The following is an 18,952-nucleotide window of genomic DNA, read 5'->3' on the forward strand; positions in this document are numbered from 1 at the left end:
GGCAGCAACCAGGGGTGGATGGCGCCGGCGGGAACCTGTCGTGTCGTAGCGGCCGCTCGGCCCATCTGGGCCGGAGAATCGCCACTCGCTGGTTCTCCGAATGGCCCGGTGCGAATCGCGCAGCGCTGGTTTCCGGGGGGTGGGAGAATTGCGTGCGGGGGTCGGGGCCGCGTGGCGCGATTCGCGTGGCGCAATTCGCGCGGCACCCCGGCGATTCTACCTCCCGGCGTGTGGGGGGAGAATCGCGCCTGTTTAGCACAGGGCTAAATTGCTGGCTTTGAAAGCAGACCAAGGCAGGCCTGCAGCACGGTTCGATTCCCGTATCAGCCTCCCCGAACAGGCGCCAGAATATGGCGACTAGGGGCTTTTCACAGTAACTTCATTTGAAGCCTACTTGTGACAATAAGCGATTTTCATTTCATTTCATAGAGTTTCACTGTATGCGGATGACTTATTATTATACATTTTGGACCCATTGGGCAACATTGGGGGGATTATGGAGATCTTAGGGTAATTTGGCCTTTTTTGGGGATATAAGTTGAACATGGGAGAGAGTGAGTGATTAATGCCAGGGGACAGGAAAGGAGGTTAATGGAGTTGCTGTTCAGAGTGGTGGGGACAAGCTTTAGGTACCTTGGTATTCAGGTGGCGCGGAGCTTGGCTCGATTTTGTAGGGGCTGAAGGCGGATTTTAAGAGATGGGGTGTCTCGCCGCTGTTTGGCAGGGCGGATGCAGACAGTAAAAATGACAGTGCTGCTTAGGTTTCTGTTTGTGTTTCAGAACCTCTTTATCTTGTCCCTAAGTATTTTTTCAGGAAAGTTAATGGGTTGATCTCGAGGTTTGTGTGGGTGGGGAAGGCCCTGCAGTGCGGCAGTTATTTTTGGAATGAGGCGGGGAGGGCTGGCGTTGCCAAATGTGATGAATTATTATTAGGTGTCAAATATTGAGATGGTGAGGAAATGGACTGCGGAGGCGAGGTAGGTCTGGGGTCAGGTGGAGACAGCATCGTGTAGGGGAATGAGCTTGAGGGCTTTGTTGTTGGTGCCTTTGCCGCTCTCACTGGCCAGGTATACGTGGGCACAGTGGTGTTGGCTTTAAGAGTGTAGGGAGCACTTGGGGTTGGAGGGTAGGGCGTTTGCAGCTGATTGAGTACTTCAGGGAATTGTTTACAGGGGGTAAATGTGCGGGGCTAGAGGAGTTGGAGGAATTGTATGGATTGCAGAATCAGGATTATGTGATGAGAGACGTGCCGACCTTCCCGGGGCTGCCACCTCCGTTGTTGCAAGACAAGTTCTTGTCGGAGGCCGAAATAGGGGTGGAAGGAATTGATAGTGAGGGAGGGCGCCCTGGGGGAGGATGTCAAGCGTAAATGGGAGGAGGAGCTTAGAGGGGAGGTGGAGGCCGGGACATGGGCTGAGGCCTTGCAGAGAGTGAATGCGTCCTCGTCGTGTGCGAGGTTAAGCTTCATCCAGTTTAAAGTGGTGCATCGGGCCCACATGATGTTGATGCGGATCAGCAAGTTCTTTGAGGGGGTGGAAGACAGGTGTGGGCGGTGTGCAGGGATGGAGGGGGGGGGGGGGGGGAATCACATCCACATGTTCTGGCCGTGTCCAAGGCTGAGGGGGTTCTGGTAGGGGTTCTTGGATGTGATGTCCGAGACTCTGGTTGTGGAAGTGGCTCCGAGTCCGGAGGTGGCGATATTTGGTGTGTCGGAAGAACTGGGAGTCCTGGGGGAGGGGGTCATTGAAGGCAGGGGGTGTGGGTGAGCGACCTGGCAGAATTCCTGAAGTTGGAGAAGGTCGAGTTCACTCTGCAGGGGTCGGTGAGGGGTTCACCCGGAGGTGGAAACCGTTCATCGATTTCTTCAAGGAGGATTGAGGGGTCAGCAAGGGGTAGGGGTTTCTTGGGGGGGGGGGGGGATGGGGTTAAAATTGGGAAGGCGGGACGTGGGATGGGGTTGGGGTCAGTGGGGCTGGAGGGTTGTGGTTGTTTATTGGGTTGATGTGTAGTTCTTCTGATATTCTGTATATTTTTGTTCAAAAGCCTTGAATAAAAATATTTTTAAAAAAGAATGAGTTTAAAGGGTAAAATTGGCAGTAACAGTTTTGCAAGAATTGAGAACACAAAACCATAAGAAGTGTGATAGGGTAGACTATTCAGCTCTTCAGGGTCACTTTGCTGTTGAATCAGATCATGGCTGATCTTTTACCTCTACTCTACCTTCCGAAACTATCCCCATATCTCGTAATTCCCTTAGTATCCAAAATCTATCTATTGCCTCTGTCTTGAATATACTCAATAAGTGAGAATCTCTGGGCTAGAGGACTCCGAAGATTCGCAATGCTCTGAGTGAAGAAATTTATCCTTGTCTCAGTCCTAAATGATCGAACCCTTATTCTGAGATTCTGACTCCTACTTTTACATTCCTCGGCCAGGGAAGAGCATTTATTGTCAGGGAATAGCTACTGCAGAAGTGGGTGCTGAAGGTAGTCTTGAAGAAGATGGGGAGAGCAATGAAGTATGGAATCAGGTTGATGACGCGAGCTATCGTGGGGCGGCTGAAGGAAAATTGAATAATCAAAGAGCTGGGGTGAGATAGGGGCATGTTGGGGACTGAGGATAAGATGTTGGGAACTTAGGATCAAGTCAAGTGACGGTTGGTTAAATGGAGAGTTGGGAAGACCTGGAAGATGATGGCCACTCACATACAAATTTTGGATACAAAGCAATCAATGCACCCCTCACCTTCACAGTCTGTTGCAAAGAAAGGGATCATGGGAAAGGAATGTCTAAGGCAGTGACGCACAAAACTAAAACAAGCAAATGTGTTTGTCAACAGAGACCGAGGAACTGCAAGCAGAGAAACAAATCAGTGAACTGAAGCTGTTGGAGAAAAAAGAGCTCAAACTAAAACTGTGCAAGAAAGCGAGTGCTAATCGCAACAGATGGGAAAAAGGGGTAGGTTCGACGTCAGATCTTGGTATGTGAGTACATGACTATGAAGATGAAGAATGACTGCAGAAGTGTGAAGCTAAGAGCCAAGGTGAATTAATGAGTACAATCCATCTTTTAATGAAATGCAAAACAATTCCTCTTCCCCCCCCCCCCCCTTTAGTTAACGGCCCCACGAACAGAGACACATCCTTGGAAAGCAGTATTTTTAAAAATTAGCATTTTCCCGGCCAAATTTTATTTGACAAAGGGTGGGATTGTCCAGTCCTACCTGCCCCGGAACCAGAAATTCCTGCCCGAGGTCAACAAACCTTTTGCCAATCCATCAAATTACCCGTCCTGCCCCCAACAATTCCTGCGGCGGGCCAGACCAAAGAATTTAGGCCAATATTCCTGCAAAGGATTTTTCACCTAATTTCTCTGCACACAAGTGGAAGCAAAAATGAGAAAAATCTGAAAACAATTTTAAAACCAGCAATTGAAGGTGGTAGGACAGGTTGAGAGCGCAGTTAATAAAGCATGGAGTAGCCTAGGCTTTATTAACAGGGGCCCAGTTCAAGAGTAAGATTATATTCAACTTGCATTGAACACTGGGTTCAACCTCAGCTGGAATATTGTGACCAGTTCTGGGAACCACACTTTAGGAAAGATGTGAAGACGTTAGAGAGAGAGAGCGCAGAATAGATTCACGAGAATGGTTCCAGGGATGAGGAACTTCAGCTGTGCAGATAGATTGGAGAAGTTAGGACTGTTTCCCTTGGAGAAGAGAAGGTTTGAGAGGAGATTTGATCGAGGTGTTGAAAATCATGAGGGGCAGAATCAATGAGGAGAAACTTTCCACTAGTGGAGGGCACAGAGAACGAGGAGACACAGATTGAAGGTAATTGGCAAAATAAACAACGGAGACAGGAGGAGAAACCTTTTCCACGTGGCGAGCGGTTAGGATCTGGAATGCACAGTCTGAGAGGGTGGTGGATGCAGGTTCAATCCAGGCATTTCATGAGGGAATTGGATTGTTATCTGAAAAGGAAGAATGTGCAGGGTTATGGGGAGAAGGTGGGGAATGGCATTAGTTGCATTGCTCATTGGAGGGCCATTACAGACACGATGGGCTGAATGGCCTCTTTCTGTGCTCTAAATATCCGCTGTATGATGTTTTACTAAATATTGTAGAAATACAACAGAAAGGATGAATTTGTTTTATTAACAGCTAGGGTGTCAATACTATAAAGTGCTGAACTAATCCAGATTGCTCACAGAATATTCCCTGTCTTTATCTATGCTCCTGACTGTCTATTGTGGACCAAACCAGCCTGTTAATGGGTTTGTAATGGAACATTAGCTAATATCCTCTCTCTTCTCTCTCACTCTCGCTGTCTGTCATATCTTTTTAGATTACAAAATTTTCTTATGTTAATTTATTTCCCCATTTCTACATATTATTTCTTTGAACATACAGGAACACCAGGATACTGTTGCAGCTGTTAGCAACATTTCTTTGAAATCACGATCTCAAAAGTTGCTTGATTACAAATTTGGGGTATTAGAGTGTGGTTCCCGAGAAAAAAGTAAATACTAAAACCTGAAACGACGCTCACTTGAATAGTATCAAAGGGAAAAGGGGCAAGTTTATACAAAATGCACTCTTTGTTTTGAGAGGAAATGATATTATTGATCCTGGACAAGGCTACTGAATAAGTAAACACTCCTTAAAGATTGACAGTCCTTTCTGGGGCTGTGCACTCTAGGTTTGGTTCAGCTGAGTTGCTTTCACAAGGTGTTTCCGTACGAATTTTTAACACGCTCATATTAACTCCCTCGATGCACTTGTTTTTAATTACAGGCATTAAGTAATGGACATGTTAAGCAATCATATCGTAAAAATTTGGACTTCAAATATACCTCTGTAAATAAGAGCAGGCAGCTGTTGCAAACAAACCTAACTTCACTTTAGTGTCGCATTGACTCCCACAGTAGAACAGAACAAAACACAACAGCCTCGAGATTCATTGGCAGTTTTAAAAGCAGGTGCTTACTCGAACGTGCACTGTGAGTGCGTCTGCACACGCATGCATGCATGTGCACACATTTCATATTGGAAGTGTTTTGCCTGCCATATTAGTAAAGGATAATGATTAGATTTCCAGGGGCTGAATCAGGAGTTAGGTCATGTACCAATGGAATTAGGTGGCTTTACACGTGTTAGCAAGGAGGTCTTGTGGCACAGTAGGTAGCAAACCTCCCACAGGGCCAGAATCTCACCCGAGGATTTGATCGTCAAGAAAGGTCTGTTCATAATGCCACCAAAACAGGTGTATCAACCTCTGAACACTTCCAATACTTGTCAATGGCAAGAAGTAAGAGCAGGAGAGATTCCTGTTTAGACATATGATGGAAAGAATGTTGAAACCTCTACCATCACCACCCATGGCTCCAGACCACAACATGCATGTAAGTGTGCATGTTGTCACAGAAACCCGGACTTACTGGGTGAACTGTAACACAAAATGGAACAATGTCATATACATGTATGAAGCATGAAGGGGAGGTGATGACATAGCTGTATTATCACTGGACTAGTTATCAAGAGACCCAGAGTAATGCTCTGGGGCCCCAGGTTCGAATCCCACCATGGCAGATTGTGAAATTTGAATTCAATAAAAATCTGGAATTAAAAGTCTAATGGTAGCCATGAAACTATTGTCGATTGTTGTAAAATCAAATGTCCTTCAGGGGGGAAGGAAAACTGCCATCTTTACCTGGTCTGGCCTACATGTGACTCCAGATCCATACCAATCTGGTTGACTTTTAAATGCCTTCTGAAATCGGCAATAAATTCTGTGTCATGTGAGAGTACCTTTAAGTAATGGGTGTTTAAGAAACGTACCTTTAAGAAATGGGTGTTTAGCATTGATGTCAGAGTGTGGGTGGAGCTGGGCTGTCTGTCAGCTTTTTACTTATGTTTTAGGCTGTTTGCTGCAGGGTGTGTTTTAGTTTCGTTTTCAGTGTTGGAGCTGAAGCCAGACAGAGCAGGTGTACTGGTGATCTCTCTGCCATGAAAAGACTATCTCTTGATCATTTGGTGAATTCAGAATTATAAATGTTCTCAGTAGTGAATGTAAACCTAATGTGCTTCTGTTAAACGGTGTTTCTTTTGTCTTCTGGATGTTGTTTGGGAAGTTATTAAACATTACATAGTGTTGTACTCTTTGGGGTTTGTATTTGAATTAATGGTTGCTAAGATGTTCACTGTATGTTTTAAAAAGGTTAACTTGAGTTCATAGAATAAACATTGTTTTGCTTTAAAAAAAATACTTGTCCATTTCTGCTGTACCACACCTGTAGAGTGGGCCGTGTGCTCCCCATTCCACAATCTATTAAAAGTTGTTGGTCAGGTGAACTCCATGATACACTTTGGGGTTCTCTCACCCCTGGCCCATAACATCTGGGGATTACCAATCAGCCAATCTCACTCACTAATGGAGCCCAGACAGTGGTTAGCATTGCTGCCTACGGCGCTGAGGACCCGGGTTTGAATCCTGGCCCTGGGTCACTGTCCGTGTGGAGTTTGTACATTCTCCCCGTGTCTGCGTGGGTTTCACCCTCCCAACCCAAAGATGTGCAGGGTAGGTGGATTTGCCATGCTAAATTGCCCCTTAATTGGAAAAAATAATTGGGTACTCTAAGTTTATATTAAAAAAAAATTTTTTTTAACTAATGGAGCCCAGAGATACCAGAGAAACCTATCACAATGGGCCAAACGTTTCCTTGTGTTTCGCATGAAAGCAATTATACTGATGAGTAAAGGGGGTGGAGAGCACACCCATGCTAAGTACAGGTCGACTGCATGGTTGAAGTTGTTCAAATGCCCTCGTTATTTTACCACATAATTTCCAAATAAAACAATTATTTTGAATAGTCAGGGAATTTAAGTTTTTTTTTGGCTCTGGAGGAATCTCAGGGGCTGTGACTCCAACCTGGAAACTACCTCTCCCCCTGACTCACTCTTCTTCACAAATGTGCTGAATTAAATATTTGGGATGGTACTTTAGAAAATTCCTTTGAGCAGTAGCTGACGGGTTGGGCTGTTGATAGACACATGTCCGCACTTGTGTGAGTGTTTCTTTAGGAAAAGAATTCTCCAGGCATCCAAGTTTAAAACATGGACAACATTTGACCATGAACAAATTGCAAGCACAATTCCTATGGGACTCACGTTGACTGGAGGAGTCATGTTTGAGAAGGGACAGCTGCTGGGAGCTTCGGAAAGAGCGGTCAACTGCGTTTAGTCACTGTTTCCCTCCATTCATAGTGAAAGAGTGAAGTTTGCTCTGGGAAATACCTCCCACAGCTTGGCTCCATATTGTTAAAAACAATGAGTAGATTCCAAACACTCCACCTTTACGGAATGCCTTTTAAGATACTCTTTCCTCCAAGTTTATTTTTGTAAACCTGTGCATGCATGCTGCCATTACATTGTGACCGACTGTGTAGCCTTGAGCTCCAGACATTCAGAAGCCTGAATTTTGTTGCTTCTTTAAGCATTTCCTTTAATTCATTCACAGCATATGGTCATGACTGACAAGGCCAGTATTTATAGTCCATCCCTAATTTCCCTCAGGAAGGTGGCGGTGAGCCACCCTCTTGACAGCCGAGTGGCTTACTAGGCCTTTTCAGAGTCAACCACATTGCTGTGTGTCCAGAGTCACATCCAGGCCAGACCAGGCGAGGACAGCAGATTTCCTTCCCTGAACCAGATGGATTTTTACATCAATCCATGATCATTGTTACTAATACCAGCTTTTGTTTTAAAATTCCAGATATATTTAATAAACAGAATTTAAATTCCCCCATGCTTTGGTGGGCCTAGATTTCAAGTGTCCAGATCATTAGTCCAGGCCTCTGGGTTACTGGTCCAGCTATCATACCCGTAAACTTGCACTTTCTGCTTCAGAAAGAAAGGAAATATTGTTTGAAAAGAAGTAGACACAGGTAAAGGAAGCGATCGGCTCAGACTGAACTGTTTCTGTTGATTCTGGGCCTCAGTTCAAGCCCACATCTGTACGTCAAGCTTTGGCGTTCTGTTGCACATTCGTAAAGCAACACCAGCTCTCATTGTCTTGTGTACATTCAGCCGATAAGCATCTAAAGATGAAAAGGATTGTGAAGTATCCTGACCCTTAAATATGAACCAGGAATTTTTTGGAACAGCATCACTGGCGAGTCATTCCAAATGAAAACAGAAGATGCTGAAAAACACTCAGCAGGTTAGGCAGTATCTGAGGAGCGAGAAACAGGGATAACATTTCAATTCACTGCTCTTTCATGTATCCTGAGAACAAGGATATTTTCTGAGATTTGTTCATGGATGTAATAGGAGGCTGCAAGTCACTGGAGAGTGTTGGAGCTTTTCCAGCTATGAGGGATTAGGGTTTTAAGAGCAGTGGAACATAAGTAGAGTTGCCAATTACCACCTCCATCCTACCCCACCTCCACCCAGACCCCCAGCATGAATTGAAGATCAGTCTCCAGGAAACTGCTATGCGCAATACTGGAGAAAAATTATAGGGATTGGACTTATTAAAATTTTCTTTGAACATTTCTCTTTACCAGATATAAAAATAAAATGGGGTGAAAGTTCCATTTTGCTGACAGTCAAGCATTGTTCAATGGGTCCCTTTGTTTCCCATTGGTGTAGGAAGGCTGTGCGTCACAAGGACGGAAGTGTTGGCCGACTAATGGCTGGAATGTGAGGGTAAATCATGTGATTAATGCATTTAACCACAGTTGGCAATGGTAAATATAACATCACATGTATGAGCGAGAGTAGGGTGGGGTGCCAGATAGCCTTTGAGGCTGCTCGACCATTCAATAAGATCTTGCAGGATCCTCTAACTCTATTCCACTTTCCTGGTCTTGGGAGCAGCTCGATTCCGTTTAAGGAAATTTAGGGTCTACCTTGAAAGATCAGGACATGAAGCAATCGTCTCACATTTTAGAGAGGGAGGGGATGAGATGACCAATGCCCTGGAGATGAAATGCGAACAATCCTGATGCAGCATAAGATGAGGGACAAGAAGCCATGGCTGACAATACAACAAGGTCTGTACCTGCAGACCCAGCTTAAGGTGTCAGCTGGTGGGGGGGTAGACTACGGTGATGCTAGAGCTGCACAGCTGTTCAAGAGGATGGTTATGGCTGTGATACCACTTGGCTGAAGGAATTTGGGATTCTTTAAAGTCTAAAAGTCAGATGCCCAGTTACGAACAGTGGGAACAACCAGGATTGGTGGAAGTAATAATGAGGTGGAGTTGGATGCCATTAACATGTGTGTGAAAGCTGACTCCAATTCTTCCCAAATAATGTTGGGAATGTGTAATGTGTAAATGATGAAAAGGAGGAGGTCGAAGATACACCAGAACTAACAGTGGGGCACTGGAGGAGAAACTGTTTGAGACAATGGGCGCAATTTAACTAAATAGGAACAGCCCTATAGCACTTAGCTGCATGTTTCCCGCCGCTCACAGCACTGAGAAACAAAATGCTATCAAATGTCACTCAGGTTAGATAGGGGGCCTCAGCGGGGAACGTGCGGCCAAGGCCGCACACAGCCCTGTTTTCTGCACTGAGGAGCTCCACCCATCTCTCCTCAGTGTAGCGAGAGATTGGGATGCCATTTAAAAATGGAGTCCTGATTTCTGGGGCTCCTGACATGACTCCTGACCTCCCCCCACCCCAAGTCCCAACTCACTATGAGGCCCAACCCCCGCACCCCCCCCCCAAACACCTGGCCCAATCACCGCCACGTAAAAAATGCCAGGCTGGCACCTTGGCAGTACCAACCTGGTGCCGTGATTGTGCCACCTGACCATCTTGGCCGTGCCAAGGTGCCAACCTGGCACTGCCGGAGTGTCCAGGTGGTACTAGCAGTGCCAGGGTGCCACCCTGCTCAAAGGAATGCCCCTGGAGGCCTCTGATCCTCTGGCAGACCCCCCCAAATGCCATTCTGTCTGGTCCCTGTTTGTGGAGACCAGCACTGAACGGCGCTCGCCCCAGGTCTCTGAGGCGAAGGGGATCGATCCCAACAACTCTGGTGCCTTGGGAAACTGCATATTAGAGTGAGGCTGGACGCCTCGCTCTAATATGCATATTTTCCAAAAAGTGGGCAGGATTCACATCGCAACGTCTCACGAGATTGCATTAAATCTAGCGAGGCGTGTGAGCCAGGTAGATCCTGGGAGCGGGGTCTCCCAGCTTCTATCGGCCAAGTTGCACCACGTGGCCGGTAGATCGCGCCCTATATAATAATTACAATACAACAGGTAGGAGTGGGAACAGAGAAAGGGCCATGGAGGAAGTATGTTCAAGCTGGAAACTAATGAAATTTAGGATATGAAATTACGTTTGGAATACAAGTTGATTCACTCTGCACAAAAAGTGTCATCCGTTTTTCTTATTTCTTTACCAATGACACCTGAGATTCCAGAAGTCAAAAACTGCATTTCACAATTGACTTCTGATAAAATTGAGGATAGGCAGTTTTAGAAACGTCCAAAGTCTTAGCTTGTGAGCATTCTGCTGTAGGGGTGGTCTAAGCCCAGAGGGAGCAAAAACATCCCCCTTTGAGTTGCCCCTTGTGATCAAGGTCAGAAAAAAGATCACACGCTTTGGTATTTTGACTGTTTGGCACTTAACCCTTTGAATACTGAATTTGGTTTGCGAGCTTTCAAGGACATTTATATTTTCTATGTAATAACAGGCTGATTCTCCATTGCGGGTCCGCCCCGCTATCGTTGCTAGCGAGGACGGAGAACTTGGCCACGCCGTTCGCTGGCATTGAGATTCTCTACTCCCGCTGCTTGTCAATGGGATTTCCCATTGAAACCACCCCACAATGCCAGGAAAACTACGGGGCGGAGTGCACTGCCGGCAAGACAATGAGACTTGATAATTGATAATTCCAAAAGTGTGTGCAGGAACAGCGGGAAATGGATGGACATGTGTATAAATCACTGAAGCAGGCAGGAACGGTTGTCAGAGCCGTTAATAAAGCAGGCGGTATCCTCGGCTTCATTAATAGGGACACAGAGGACAAGATGACCGAGAGGTCATCTCTCCCTTTAAAAGAAAAAAAAGGGGCAATACGGTAGCATTGTGGATAGCACAATTGCTTCACAGCTCCAGGGTCCCAGGTTCGATTCCGGCTTGGGTCACTGTCTGTGCGGAGTCTGCACGTTCTCCCCGTGTGTGCGTGGGTTTCCTCCGGTTTCCTCCCACAGTCCAAAGATGTGCAGGTTAGGTGGATTGGCCATGATAAATTGCCCTAAGTGTCCAAAATTGCCCTTAGTGTTGGGTGGGGTTACTGCATTATGGGGATCGGGTGGAAGTATGGACCTTGGGTAGGGTGCTCTTTCCAAGAGCCGGTGCAGACTTGATGGCCAGCATGGCCTCCTTCTGCACTGTAAATTCTATGTAAATTCTATGTTAAGAGCAGAGAATCCCACTGCCAACGAACAGCCAGAGAATTCTGGACAATATCTTTAAAAAGGTGGGGAATATGAATGTTACCTTTTATTCGTGGCCACACAATAAATTATTTTTCTCTTCAAGAATAACTTTAAATTGACGTGAATTTCCCTGCATGAATTATAGATCTTATTTTCGTTGAAGTTAACTGGTGGACTAGTGAGGCCATATACAGAACACACTAGATATTGGTCTGGGTTCATTTTGGGGCCTGACATACATGGCGAGCTATATGGGGAGAGAAGTTTAAATCTCATTCTAAGTTAGGCCTTAGACCTCAGCCAACACGGCATTGGTGCCAAGCTGAGGGCACTGTTCGGACATCCGAGAGGCAACTTGCTTGATGTGAAAAAGAACAGTTTTGTGTGGGCAGCCTTGTTATTGACTCTCAGGTAGGTTCCTGGGCTAGTGGAGGGGGTGAGGATGGATGGGGAATCAGAATGGGCCAACAGAGTAGAGCTGTGGCGCTGGGAAAAACAATCCGGTTCTCCCCTGTTCCATATAAAGGTAAATTACATCAATTGCACAACACAGAATCAAGCCATTCAGCCCAACTTAAGGAAAGTTAAGGAGAGGTATTATTTCAATGGATGCGGTTCAGAGAGGGTTCACTGTGATGATCCCCGGTATGGAGGGATAGTCTTATGGGCAAAGGTTAACAAGTTGGGACTCTACTCATTGGAATTTAGAAGATTTAGAGATGGTCTCATTGAAACATATAGGACGGAATTCTCCCCCCCACGCCGGGTGGGAGAATCGCCGGGGCGCTGCGCATGTCCCGCCACGCCGCCCTGACACCCGCACGAGATTCTCCCACCCCACCCCCAAACCGGCGCGCCGAGAATCACGGCTGGCCGCTCGGAGAATCGCCGCTCGCCGTTTGCAACGGGCGAGCGGCGATTTTTCCGGCCCTGATGGGCCGATTGGCCTGCCCAACACGACGGGTTCCCGCTGGCGCCATCCACACCTGGTCGCTGCCGGCAGGAACAGCGCGGGAACGCTGGGATGGCGGCCTGTGGGGGGGAGGGGGTTCCTGCACCGGGGGGGGGGGCCTCAAATGGGGTCTGGCCCGCGATCGGCACCCACCGATCGGCGGGCCGGCCTCTCTGAAGGAGGACCTCCTTTCCTCCGCCACTCCGCAAGATCCATCCGACATCTTCTTGCGGAGCGGCCTCGGGGAGGACGGCAACAGCGCTTTTACGCGGCGCCAATGCCCGGCGCGCGTAAATGACGCGACGCCGCTCCTAGCCCCCCCGGGGGCAGGAGAATAGGGGGCTGGACCGGGCTCCGACGCCGGAGTGAAACACTCCGGTTTTCACTCCGGCGTCGGCACTTGGACTCCCGATGGGAGAATTGCACCCATAGGATTCCTATGGGGCTTGACAGGGTAAATGCTGAGAGCGTGTTTCCACTCATGGGAGAGTCTAGGACCAGAGGATATAGTCTCAGAATAAAGGGGAGCCAATTTAAGAATGCAATGAGGAGGAATTTCTTCTATCAGAGGGTTGTGAGTCTTTGGAACTCCTTGCCACAGAGAGCCATTGGGGCACCGTGTATATTTAAGGCTGAGCTATATAGATTTTTGATAACTAAGGGAATCAAGGGTTACGGGAAAGGGCAGAAAGTGCACCTGAGGAATATCTGATCAGTTATGATCCTATTGAATAGCGGAACAGACTCGAAGAGCCGAACTCGAGGAGTCTTCATTGGTCTATGAGACAATAGACCATAAGACAAAGGAGCAGAATTAGGCCACTTGGCTCATCGGGCCTGCCCTGCCATTCAATCATGGCTGATATTTTTCTCATCCCCATTCTCCTGCCTTCTCCCCACAACCCCTGATTCCCTTATTAATCAAGAACTTATCTATCTCTGTCTCAAAGACACTCAGTGATTTGGCCTCCACAGCCTTCTGCGCAATGAGTTCCACAGATTCACCATCCTCTGCTGAAGAAATTCCTCCCCAACTCTGTTTTAAAAGGATCGTCCCTTTAGTCTGAGATTGTGTCCTCTGGTCCTAGTTTTTTCCAGAAGTGGAAACATTTGCTCCACGTCCACTCTGTCCAGTCCTCGCAGTATCCTATAAGTTTCAATAAGATCCTCCTCATTCTTCTACACTCCGAGTACAGACCCAGAGTCCTCAAACGTTCCTCATACGACAAGTTCTTCATTCCAGGGATCATTCTTGTGAACCCCTACTGGACCCTTTCCAAGGCCAACACATCCTTCCTTAGATACGGGGCCCAAAACTGCTCACAATACTCCAAATCGGGTCTGACCAGAGCCATATACAGCTTTAGAAATACATCCCTCATCTCTTGTATTCTAGCCCCCTTGACATGAATGCTAATATTGCATTTGCCTTCCTTTTTAAAATAAAATGTCTATTAAGAATTTTTAACAGAATTTTCAACCATATAAACAGCCCCCCCCCCCCCCCCCCCCCCGTAACAAAAAAGAAGAGAAAACTCGCATAGCAAGACATAAACATGGCAAATCAATATGATACAGAACTTTGTACATTGGATTCCTCCCGTACATATCAGTTTTCCGGATCGTTTATGTTTTTCTTGCTCAGATGCCCTCCCAAAGAACCCCCCTTCCCTATCCCTCCCTCTTCCCCCCCCCCCCCCCCCAAAAAGAGATGTGTCCCCCCCCCCGGGTTGCTGCTGCTGTCGACCGAACTCCATCTAACGCTCCGCGAGATAGTCTAGGAACGGTTGCCACCGCCTGGAGAACCCCTGCACAGACCCTCTCAGGGCAAACTTTATCCTTTCCAACTTGATATACCCTGCCATATTATTTATCCAGGCTTCCACACTGGGGGGCTTCGCATCTTTCCACACTAACAAGATCCTTCGCCGGGCTACCAGGGACGCAAAGGCCAGAATGCCGGCCTCTTTCGCCTCCTGCATTCCCGCTCATCCGCTACTCCAAATAGTGCTAGCCCCCAGCTTGGCTCGACCCGGACTTTCATCACCCTAGATACTGTTCCCGCAACTCCCCTCCAGAACCCCTCCAGTGCCGGGCATGACCAAAACATATGGACATGGTTCGCCGGGCTTCCTGAGCACCTCCCGCATCTGTCCTCCGCCCCAAAGAACCTACTCAGCCTTGCCCCCATCATATACGCTCTGTGAACAACCTTAAATTGTATCATGTTAAGCCTGGCACACGAGGAAGAGGAATTAACCCTACTTAGGGCATCAGCCCATAGACCCTTCTCAATCTCCTCCCCTGCTCCTCTTCCCATTTACCCTTCAGCTCCTCTACAAAAGCCTCCCCCTCTTCTTTCATCTCCTGATATACCGCTGACACCTTGCCCTCTCCGACCCATTCGCCCGAAATCACCCTGTCTTGAATCCCCTGTGCCGGGAGCAGCGGAAATTCCCTCACCTGCCGCCTCACAAATGCCCTCACTTGCATGTACCTGAAGGCATTTCCCGGGGGTAGTCCAAATTTCTCCTCCAGCGCCCCTAAACTTGCAAACGTCCCATCGATGAACAGGTCCCCCATTCTTCTAATCCCTGCCCGATGCCAGCTCTGAAACCCCCGTCCATCCTTCCTGGGACAAACCGATGGTTATCTCTGATCGGGGACCACACCGAGGCTCCCATCGCGCCCCTATGTCGTCCCCACTGCCCCCAGATCTTTAGCGCTGCCGCCACCACCGGACTCGTGGTGTACCTTGTCGGCGAGAGCAGCAGCGGTGCCGTCACCAGCGCCCCCAGGCTCGTTCCTTTGCAGGACGTCATCTCCAACCTCTTCCATGCTGCCCCCTCTCCCTCCATCGCCCACTTACGGATCATCGCCACGTTGGCTGCCCAGTAGTAGCCACCCAGATTCGGCAACGCCAGCCCTCCTCTATCTCTACTACGCTCCAGGAACCCCCTCCTTACCCTCGGGGTCTTGCTCGCCCACACAAATCCCATAATGCTCCTGCTTACCCTCTTAAAAAAGGCCTTGGTAATCACAATTGGGAGGCATTGGAATACAAAAAGAAACCTCGGGAGGACCACCATTTTAACCGACTGTACCCTGCCCACCAGCGAGAGTGGCAACATGTCCCACCTTTTAAAGTCCTCCTCCATCTGTTCCACTAGCCATCTCTTATTTTAGGCCAGTCCCGTGCCCGCGTCTCCTGCACCCTCCAGTCTCCCAGACGGGGAACCCCCCGCCCCGACCACCTCTTCCATTTTCAGTTCCCCCTCGGCCATTGCAGCAGCAACCCTATTGTCCCTCCCTCTCCCCCCCCCCCCCCCCCCCCCGCTAGATCCAAATCTAGCTCTTTTGCTCCCCCCATAATACTTCCTTAAGTCAGCTGACTCCTGCTGACCCCGGCTTCCCCCGCCTTCCCGTTGACCCCCCCGTGTGGAAATCCCTCCTCCTCCTTGTATTTGCCTTCCTAACTGCCAACTGCACGTTAACCTTAAGAGAATCTTCAACAAGGACTCCTAAGTCCCTTTGTGCTTCTGATTTCCTCAGCATTTCTCCATTTAGAAAATAGTCTATGCCTCCATTCCTCCTTCCAAAGTGCTTAACCTCACACTTTTCCACATTGTACCTGCCCCTATCACATACGACCTGCCCCTATGCCAGTGCTTATGCTCCACAGGAACCTTCGCCCACTCCTCTTCATCTAACTTAATCAACATATGCTCCTATTACTTTCTCTCTTGTGTTTATCGATCATTTTTATAAATGCATCTATACATTTCACCTCAGCAACCACTCGTGGTCGCAAGTTCTATGTTCTTACAACTCTGGGTTGAGGCTTCTGTTGAATTCCCTATTGAATTTATTACATACCTTTTTGTATTTATGGCTCCATATGTTTAATCCCCCACAGTGTATCTACGTCTACTTCATCAAATACATTATCATTTTAAAGATTCATAGTTTCAAGTCATCTTTTTAGCCTTCTCTTTCTAGAGAAGAGAACCCCAGTCTGTTCAATGCTTCCTGTTAGGTACACCCTTTCAGTCCTGGTATCGTCCTTGTAAATCTTCTTTGCACCTTCTCCAGGTCCTCTGTGTCCAAGTTTTTAAAATGTATCTATTTTTTGGTGGTTGCCTCCAGTGATTTGTTCAAAGCTCAATGCCCACGCTTCATTCGGAAACTAACAACTAAGTAACATTTGGGCCACACAAGTGCCATGCAGTGACTGCCTGCAACAACAATAATAATAATCTTTATTAGTGTCACCAGTAGGCTTACATTAACACTGCAATGACGTTACTGTGAAAAGTCCCTAGTCGCCACACTACAGCGCCTGTTCGGGTACATAGAGGGAGAATTCAGAATGCCTGATTCACCTAACAGTACGTCTTTCGGGACTTGTGGGAGGAAACCGGAGCACCCGGAGGAAACCCCACGCATACATGAGGAGAACGTGCAGACTCCACACAGACAGTGACCCAAGCTGGGAATTGAACCTGGGTCCCTGGCGCTCTGAAACAACAGTACTAACCACTGTGCTGCCATGCCGCCCTCCCCACAAAGGGTGCGATCTACACAAATGGGGACAGAGTCCCGTAGTGCGTGAGATTTGCCGGGTGTTCCCCCCAAAAATACTCCGCTATCAAAGGCCCCAACGAGGCCGCACTTAACTCAGTTTTCTGCACTCCTTGGACCCTGGCAGTGCCCCTGCCAGGCAGGCAGTGCCACCGAGGCACTCTAATGTGCAGATTTACCAGAACGTGACCCCGCTCTCACAATGGGTGGGATTCATATCGCAAAATCTCACAAGATCATGTTCGATCTTGCGAGGCGTGGTGAGCCAAGTAGGTCCTGGAAGTGGGATCTCCTGGCATCTACCGGTCGGGTTGCACCACGTCGCACTGCTTTTTGTGCGCAACTCAACCGGTAGATGCCGCCCAGAGATTCTAATTATCTCTCCAATTGATATTCAACAACATTGCCATCGTTGAATCCCCCATCCTCAAAATCCATTGACCACAAACTCAACTGCACTCACCACATAAACACTGCGGCTTTAAATGCAGGTCAAAGGCTGGGCATCCAGCGGAGAGTAACTCACCTCCTGACTCCCCAAAGCCTGACCACTATCTACAAGGCACAAGTCAGGGGCGTCATTCTCCGACCCCCCAGAGGGTCGGAGAATGGCCGCTGGCTGCCGTGAATCCCGCCCCCGCCGGTTGCCGAAGTCTCCGAAGCGAGAAAAGTCAGCGGGGCGTTAATGGCGCCGCTGCCGTCGGAGAATGGCACGGGTCTGCGCAAGGCAGCCGATTTACGGCCTGCCGATATTCTCCCTTCCGGATGGGCCGAAGTCCCGTCGACATGATGACCGTTCACGTCGACGTAAATTAAACCTCCTTTTCATCGGCGTGACCCTGTGCTCCAGGTTCTCGCCGACCAGCGTGGAGCTGAGTGACGGCCTGGAGGGTTGGCTCGGGGCAGGCGATGGCGTGGCCGCAGTCTGAATGTGTGAGGGGAGGTGTGTCTCGGGTTGTGTGTGTGTGTGCGCGGCGGGGGGGGGGTGGTTAGAGTGGGCTGGGCTCCGGGGGAGTGCCGGGAGGGGGGTCCGTGCCGGGGAGGGGGATGGGGGGTCCGTGCCGGGGAGGAGGTTGGGGTCCGTGCCGGGGAGGAGGTTGGGGGGGTCCGTGCCGGGGAGGAGGTTGGGGTCCGTGCCGGGGAGCAGGTTGGGGGGGTCCGTGCCGGGGAGGAGGTTGGGGGGGGGTCCGTGCCGGGGAGGGGGATGGGGGGTCCGTGCCGGGGAGGAGATTGGGGTCCGTGTCGGGGAGGAGGTTGGGGGGGTCCGTGCCGGGGAGGAGGTTGGGGGGGGGGTCCGTGCCAGGGAGGGGGATGGGGGGGTCCATGCCGGGGAGGAGGTTGGGGTCCGTGCCGGGGAGGAGGTTGGGGGGGGTCCGTGCCGGGGAGGAGGTTGGGGGGGGTCCGTGCCGGGGAGGAGGTTGGGGGGGTCCGTGCCGGGGAGGGGGATGGGGGGTCCGTGCCGGGGAGGAGGTTGGGGTCCGTGCCGGGGAGCAGGTTGGGGGGGTCCGTGCCGGGGAGGAGGTTGGGGGGGGGTCCGTGCCGGGGAGGGGGATGGGGGGTCCGTGCCGGGGAGGACGTTGGGGGGGGTCCGTGCCGGGGAGGAGGTTGGGGGGGGTCCGTGCCGGGGAGGGGGAGGGGGGGTCCGTGCCGGGGAGGAGGTTGGGGTCCGTGCCGGGGAGGAGATTGGGGGGGATCCGTGCAGGGGAGGAGGTTGGGGGGGGTCCGTGCCGGGGAGGGGGATGGGGGGGTCCGTGCCGGGGAGGAGGTTGGGGTCCATGCCGGGGAGGAGGTGGGGGGGTCCGTGCCGGGGAGGAGGTTGGGGGGGGTCCGTGCCGGGGAGGGGGATGGGGGTCCGTGCCGGGAAGGAGGTTGGGGGGGGTCCGTGCCGGGGAGGAGGTTGGGGGGGGTCCGTGCCGGGGAGGGGGATGGGGGGTCCGTGCCGGGGCGGAGGTTGGGGTCC

The 18,952-nt window shown here is 49.8% G+C and overlaps 1 protein-coding gene across 1 annotated transcript in view; it reads left to right on the forward strand.

The window, feature by feature from the left end:
- The window catches only part of LOC140421638 (uncharacterized), a 165,854-nt gene that overhangs the window by 90,668 nt on the left and 56,234 nt on the right, over positions 1-18,952 (forward strand). The window contains exon 11 of the mRNA XM_072506436.1: positions 2,840-2,958. Within this exon, the coding sequence (XP_072362537.1) occupies positions 2,840-2,958 (119 nt within the window). The remainder of the gene's footprint in view (positions 1-2,839; positions 2,959-18,952) is intronic.

This window comes from Scyliorhinus torazame, chromosome 1, assembly GCF_047496885.1.
Source record: "Scyliorhinus torazame isolate Kashiwa2021f chromosome 1, sScyTor2.1, whole genome shotgun sequence".
In the NCBI taxonomy this organism is placed as follows: domain Eukaryota; kingdom Metazoa; phylum Chordata; class Chondrichthyes; order Carcharhiniformes; family Scyliorhinidae; genus Scyliorhinus; species Scyliorhinus torazame.